The sequence below is a fragment of the Charadrius vociferus genome, unplaced genomic scaffold (assembly GCF_000708025.1).
Source record: "Charadrius vociferus isolate BGI_N301 unplaced genomic scaffold, ASM70802v2 scaffold359, whole genome shotgun sequence".
NCBI lineage: Eukaryota > Metazoa > Chordata > Aves > Charadriiformes > Charadriidae > Charadrius > Charadrius vociferus.
This window is the reverse complement of record NW_009661369.1, coordinates 2878980-2886670: the sequence shown is the minus strand read 5'-3', so window position 1 is coordinate 2886670 and position 7691 is coordinate 2878980. Positions and strand designations below refer to the sequence as shown.

The window sequence follows — 7691 nt, the reverse complement described above, 5'->3', positions numbered from 1 at the left end:
AGGAATAAAATAAATTATGTGATTATTTTCAAATTTCTAAACTTTAAATAACTTACATAATTTTTCTTGTGATAGCTTTCTAATTTCTTCATGCATTATATAGTGAAAGCCTACAAATATTATCATTTTGGATGTAAAATTGTAATTTAAAATTGTTTACTATATATATAACAACTGAATAGACATTAGATATTAGATATATATCATACATGTATATAAAAGTATGTGTACAGATATGCATAAACACATATACTGGAATACCCTTAAGTACATATAAACACCTAGGTGTTAAAACATACCTACCTATGTATTTAGTATTTCAGATGTAGATTAAAAGACCAAAGAGATGCACAGAAGAGAAAACACGCATCTCTCCTCCATTGCTCAAAAGGGTAGAGATAAAAATCATACTTATTAGAGATTTGTTATTTTAACAAAATTATACTCCATTTCTAAAAATGAAGAGAAATGCAATGGCAGCTGCAATGCAGAAACCACGGTTTGCTGCTCACACTTGGTATTTAATTACCAGTCCAGCAGAGGTTGGGATGGAGGAAGTACCAAACACTGCTTCACACAGACGCTTTCTATTAATTCAAAGAGGAAAAGTGCTGTGGTCCAAGAACATTCAGACTCCCTGCTCTGCTGAAATAAGTGCAACAGAGGGGGCTTTAGAATCGTGAAGTAGGGGAGGAAAGAATAACAAAAGGGAGTTTTTCCTGAGAAGGGGTAGGAAATGTCACATAAAAAGACCCGCGGTGAACGTCCTTTCTTACCATAGCAAGGAGAAAGCGCACAATCACGAAACTATAGTAGTCAAATGTGAAGGCCACTGCGATGCCAAATACAAACTGACCAGCACTTGTGAACCATATAACACGCTGTCTTCCCAGTCTGCAAATCACAGCAGTAATAAAATTATGAATAACCACAAACATCCTATTAAAATACACCTGCAACTCCAGAGAGCTTATCTGGAGGTCAGTCTGGAAATACTGTACTTAATGCTTGCACTCACCACAGAAACTCTGGTTTACTTACCTGTATTAATTTTTCAGTAATTCCAACTAAACTCCAGTAAAAGAAAGCTCCTATGGACAGAACTTCCATTCCACAATTCTTGGCTGGAAGTAACACGCAGAAGTGGGCACTACATATGCCCATCTCTAGTTTCAAGTTCAACTTCTACATAACTAATCTGCAAATTTACTCTGTCTTATTTATGATGACAATAGGTAAGACTCACTTTTTCAGGTATTTTATATTAAGTAATGCCTAGTTAATAATTTCTAAAAAAAGTTAGCTGTGATAACACATGCTATCTCCTGCCAAAGTAACAACCAATTTGGATAGTAATGAAAATATCTTTGTCTAGTTATTTAAAGTTGAATTCTCTAATAAATGACAATTACTTAGTTCCCCTGAATTTTGTGATTGCATCACAGCACTCATTCATGCATGTAAAAACACAGAAATCCAGGAAGCTAGTATATTAACAGGAAAAAAATTCACATCAAATACTAGCCGCCCATCAACACCATAGTAATTTCCAGTCTAGAAGAAGGGCATTTAGTAAAAAGGAAGTTCTATTTGTTTATCTTCTTCCCATTTCTCAGGGACAAAACATACCAAGCAGAGTCAGTTGTCCCTAAACAAGTTAGCACGTTATCAATAAGCTTATCTGAGGCAAAACCCTAGAAATCTGCAGTAGATACACAACACTCTAGAGGATTCATCGTATTCTGCCTATGAATGTTCCGTAATACAAAATGCACGAAATAATTTTTCTTCCCTGATAATATTGTCTTGGACTCTTATTCCCTACTACACTGCAAGCAGGTTTTAACAGATGTGGATATTATGTTTAGGCAGAGAGTTTTAGGACTTTCGTGGCTGTGGGCTCATTTGTCATTTTTTCTCTGTATTTGGTACTACATTAGAACAACCTTGGAAAGTGATGTTGTAAATAGGAGGTGTAGTCCAAACAGCCACACAGCATAGTTCTTTCCAGTGCCCTCCTATTTTTCTGCAACCTTGACCTGGAGTCATGCACATTTGGTCTCTGATCCCTGCCAGAATAGATCCCAGTGACTTCCAGCTGTCAGAGCTCTTCTGTTGGGAAATCTGTTAACTGGGAATGGGAGGAACCCACAAACTTACTTCCCACCAGCCGGGATGTGTCAGAAAATAATAACTTACAGCTGTGAAATCTACAGTTGCAAATCTGCAACTCAGAATGTGTGCATTATCTTAACTGGCTGTCCATGGCTTGAATTAATGGAAATGAGAACAATATGATCGTAACCTTATAAATCATGCCTGAGTATTAATTAATAAAGCTATGAATGATTTAAAGGGATGCAGAACAAATCTTGGCATTATATTTTGGTTTTGTATTAAATACAGTTTTACAAAGCCTTGGATTGGGAGGCAGAATTGATTCCATGTGTTCTAAAAGCCAAATTAAAACAAGATCATCTCTACTTTTCCATTCCCATGTTCTAACTGTCACACCGTAGCATTGTGCTATTGAAGGAAAATCAGAGAACAACATGCCTGGTCTCCTTTTTCTGCTCATACCATTAGTTGCGGGATAAAACATCACCCTCCACCTAACAGTGCTGTTAGTCAACAAACACCTTTATAGAAGGAGATAAGTAACACTAAACCAGCCTTCAAATCAAAATACAGGTACCTAAACTGCCTGAGACAAAACCAAGTACAACGTAGCTTAGGTGTTTGACTCTTATATAGATAGCAGGGAACGGATAGGCATTCTTCTGAGATAGGAATATGTGTCTTTGTGTTGAGAGAGAAAACCAAGAGAAGCATGAGGATACAGATCCTGGATCTCACTATTGCTTCTCAGTCCAGTTCTGATGGTGGATCTCAGTGCATGATCTGAGATAACATCCAGGGAGGAAGTGTCGGAGGGGACTGGGCTGAGGGACAGCCTTGGCACGGACTGACTCTCCTCATGCTCAAACAGAACTTTGTACGTGCTGATAAATAAGTGAAACTACAACACAGCTCACTGACAACCATTTTTCCTCCCATCTGGGCTAACCTTCAAGAGACTGAAGTTTAAGCTAACCATTCAGGGAAAAAATACAACTGGATAGCAAGGAAAAATAGTGTATGGATGTTTATTTTAAGAATGTGGGGCCTGAGCAAATCCTCAAAGCCTTTGCATCAGCCCCACAGAGCTGTATTCATGGCAGATACTAGGAAATTTATGATTTTGAAATACAGTAGCCCTTCAGCTGTTTATCATATCCACAAATAAAAATCTGTGATTCCATGAGGAATCTCTCCTTGTGGAAAATGAGGTGAAAATATACTCCCAGGTTTTACTGTTGCTATTACTAGTAACTATTGCTATTTCTGTAAAAATAAAAATAATTAATCTAAGGGCAAATACTAGTTGCACAAGGCAATTTGAGGGATCAAGGCCTATAGCAATGGGTGATATAAAGTAGGAAAAAAATTCTAAAAGCAAATGATTTGCAAATACATTCTAAAATTAGTACTTGCTATTGGAAAAAGAAATAGAGTTAAACACATCTCTGAATAAAACAATATCCAAACCTCCTGAATTGTGAATACATAATTATGATTACACAATGAATGAAAACAACAAAACAGGTAGATACACATAGAGTTACTGCAGTCTGAAGGTACAGATGAGAGGATGGCACTTTACCTGTCAGCAATGTCACCAAAAATCACTGCTCCAATCAAGACTCCAAGCATGAATGTAGGCTGGATTAATTTTGCCAGCCATTCTCGGTCACAGACCAGATCCCACTGCGTAACAACAGTGCTATTCCATTTTGTATTGTCATAGAGAAATCCATCAGAACAAGAAAATATGGACTTGTTGCCTTTGTATTCATATGCCAGATCCAAACTCACTTCTCGTTTGGACCTGCTGCATTGATTAAGTTCCCAGACTTCTCCATTTTCCAGCTGGACTACAATGTAATTTTCTGTTGATGTCCATAGTGTCCAGATGTCCTCTAGACTTGATTCAGAGGAGTTGTAGAAAAGAACACTACTCACATTTCCAGGGATCCCACATACAAAGTTAGGAGTAACAGCCATGAACACAGACGCTAAGTAATGGATACCACATGACACAGCTTGAAAGACAGATGCAAAATAAACAAATGCTTGAAATCTGTCAAGGGAAAGAAAAAGTTTACTGAAGAAAAGCCTTTTATACATGGAAAAAAATCAACATAATTATTTTGCTAGGATCAGTAAATGTAGACAACACTAAAGTGTGTAGTGGTTTGCTATATTGTGCTGCTTCAATATTGGCTAAGCCCTGCAAAAGACCAAAGATGAGAAAAGATCCACAGCAGAAGTAATAGACTGTCAGGAAATAAATGCTGCTCTTAGTCATGTGTTTAGCCATACACAGAGAAGACCATTTAAAAGAAAATCATTTAAAAGCAACAAATGTGAACTTAAGCACTTAGTTTGAAGCAACCTTCCACCCTCCAATTCTGTGTAGTACATCCCCTCAAAAGAAGGCCTTAGATTACTGGAATGGTTAGAAAAAACAAAATGTTGCCTCCTCAGGTTTGGAGGTTGTATTACGTCCTTCATTTCACTTAATTGTTCCTATATACCTATATTCCATCTATCTTCCATCTCTTTTTATTGCCTCTGAAAGAAATAATACATGTAGACACACGTAGACGAAGAGAGAATCTGAAGAGTATGAAATGTTTTGTACCAAAACATAGCTGTAAACTGAGTTGGATTTTGGCTTAAACAGTGCGTGCAGTTATGCATTAAAGATTGTATCATAAAGCAAACATGGTAAAAAAATGTTTTATGCATAGCCTGAGTTTTGGCATTTTAACAGCTTTTAAAACATGCTTGAGATGCAATTAAATCTTTGTATATAAAATGCACACGTATTCGGAATGTCAAAAGACTTGCAATGAACTTTAGTATCACTGACTGCAAATTCTAGACAGTTTCTGATAATCTAAGCATAAGGAGTCTTTTCCTCAATTAAATGTTAAAATTATGCACAGAATTAGTACAACATCTGTTCAGAAAAAAACAACATAGCTTTGGTTTCTCTGTCACTTCCTATTTCCTGAAAGCCAATCAATTGCACTAATTTGAAGAAGCATTCAGTGAGCTTCTATATACACATCCTTACTGCAGTATGTGCTGGGCTTTGATAGTATGAAATGAAAAACAGGGTTTTCTAAATATCAGAGGCTATCTCTGCTGAAGTTATAGGAAATGATGCCTAAAAAACAATTGCTTTGAAATGTCTTGTGTGAAAAGTCAGAGCAATTCCAACCCCCATAACAAATGCAACCTCTAGATCGCTCCTCTCCAAAACATATCTAATCTAGGCTTGAAGTCTGGTAATAAAGGTTGTAATAATAATAAAAGTCCTAGACCAGGACTTTTAAAACATCTATTAACACAATTTCTAATGAGTTTCTAAACTATCTATAACCGAAGTATTTAAATAGAATTTGCTGAGTACATTGTATTAATGTCCAATTAACCTTTCCAATTAAACAGTTCTCCTGTATAACCTAACTCCATTCACCATTCTCATTCTCCTCTGCCTTTTCTCTTCTGATTCTTATTTCTTTCCTTAGTAAAAGTAAACCCAGTTGCCTATCCTGTCTTTCCAATGGCATTGTTGCTGTTCAGATGGAGTGCTATTTATCCCACTTTCTCTTGACAACAGCTCTATTGACTTTTCCACAGCAGTCTGAGGAGAGGGCTAAATTGCGAAAACCACCGTGGCAGCTCAAAAGCTCACTCCACTTCCCTCTTGAAGATGCTGCGAGGCAATGCTCATACAGGCGCTCTGCTGCTCTTTCCCAACAAACCTTGTGAGAGATATGGTCAAGAGAAACTGAACATAAACCACAGCATCCCTTAAGCCTATCAATTCCCTCTCAAGAGAACAGCTTCTTGAGGACTAAGTAGCTAGCCGTAAATCAAAGCAAGGCTAAACTTGGTCTGCAAAGCTTTTGGACTACCTTGGCCCCCCAAAAAAGCAATTATTCTGAAATGTAACCTTTGTCCCCCTATTAATGCAGACAAATATGGTCAGCAACATTTTTCAGTTCCTTTTCTCTAGTTTCATTTTAACTGTTCCCATCAGCAGACACAAACTCATTTTAAAAATAGCAGTACAAGACGAAATTCAACAACTTGGGCTATTGTTGCAGTATGCAGGATGACTGAAATCAGGACTAGAAGACCTCCAGCAAATTACCAAATTTAATCCCTAGAAACTGTGCAGTTACATCTTTTACTAGCTAACAAAAAGTAGTATACAGTATACCCGGAAACAGAATCCCCAGTATTTGCAATATCTGTCATTATGCATCAGAAAATTGCAGTGTCAGATAGCCCAATTGCTATTTTCCAGACAAAGGAAGAATTAAATAATTTCAAACTCCCATACATTCATCTTGAGTTTCCTAATTAGTCCTCCCAGTACAAGAAATATCATGTTCATCATTTCTTTTCTATCCAGTAAGAGTGAGCAAGAAAATACCTTTATGGCCTTTCTTGTTGGAGAGGCTTGAAAGAAGATGACAACTTGTAAGGATACAGACTGAGAGGATGGCATGAACCAATGCATTACATTATTTTTGAAAAAAAACAAATCCCAAGAGCATCACCAGGGCTATGATTTTGATCAGGTCTAGCTAATCTCTGCACTAACTGCTCCCCTGAGAGTCTTATCTCTTTCCGAACACTTCTTGTGATTGTACTTCAATAACCATTTTGACAGACTGCTCCACTGTCAAATTTTTCTGTTGGAAAGTTTCTCATTAAATCTAATCTCGATGTCCCCTTTTTCAGTGTAAGACTATTAGCAGCTTATAAAATATCCTTGTGCAACCGTGAATAAATCTTTCTGGTCTTTTATCACTTTGTTGTACAGAATTATCAGTTATCCCTCTCTCTAGTTACTTTCTAAAACTATATAAATTACCATCCCTTACCCTTTCATCATTTTTCCTTTGTGTTCTGTAGAATAGTTTCCACCTCTATAAAAAGCAATAAAAGATTTATTTTAAAGAAATATGTGTTATGCCATATTTCACCCATCTTTTGGGAGTTTAACTTAGAACTTGATATAACTGATTCTTGTAAAAACATTCTTCCATTTTCTATGCTATGAAAATCTTCCTCAGTTCCAATGAAGAAATCCACTCTGTAGTATCATTATTTTTCTGACCTAATTTGCAGCACCTATGCTAAGCAAACACAAAAAGTCAAACAGAATGCCAGATACACTTTAATAGAAATAATTTATGCTGTTTATGACTTAATTTAAGAACAGGAAAATGTGTTTTTACAGCAAAATGGCCGTGTTGTTGCAGAATCCTTCAGGACAGATTGCACTGCAGTTTTTAACCTCTAACTGCTCAATAAAAAAAGCCAAGGAGCAGGCAGGGGAAGCAGGACTAGGGAAGAATAAGGCCTGATGTGAAGCTAGAAAAGTGTTTGGCAGCACCAGTGGCTGAAGGAATCCCACAGCCCTGCCACCACACCAATGGGCTGCTCCCCTGCCTGTAAACACTACCTACTGCTCTCTCCAGTAAAATTCCACAATGGGCTGGCTAAGCCTCTCTCTATATATAGATAAATATTTCTATAAAACACACACACACAAAAAAAAAAAA

The 7691-nt window shown here is 37.0% G+C and overlaps 1 protein-coding gene across 1 annotated transcript in view; it reads right to left on the bottom strand.

The window, feature by feature from the left end:
* SLC22A16 (solute carrier family 22 (organic cation/carnitine transporter), member 16) overlaps positions 1 to 4181 on the bottom strand; it is a 14187-nt gene extending 10006 nt beyond the window's left edge. The window contains exons 1-2 of the mRNA XM_009893628.1: positions 3704 to 4181; positions 777 to 894 (exon numbers count right to left, since the gene is read on the bottom strand). Coding sequence (XP_009891930.1) covers positions 777 to 894; positions 3704 to 4104 — 519 coding nt within the window. The 5' untranslated portion in view covers positions 4105 to 4181. The remainder of the gene's footprint in view (positions 1 to 776; positions 895 to 3703) is intronic.
* Positions 4182 to 7691: the final 3510 nt, after the last annotated feature.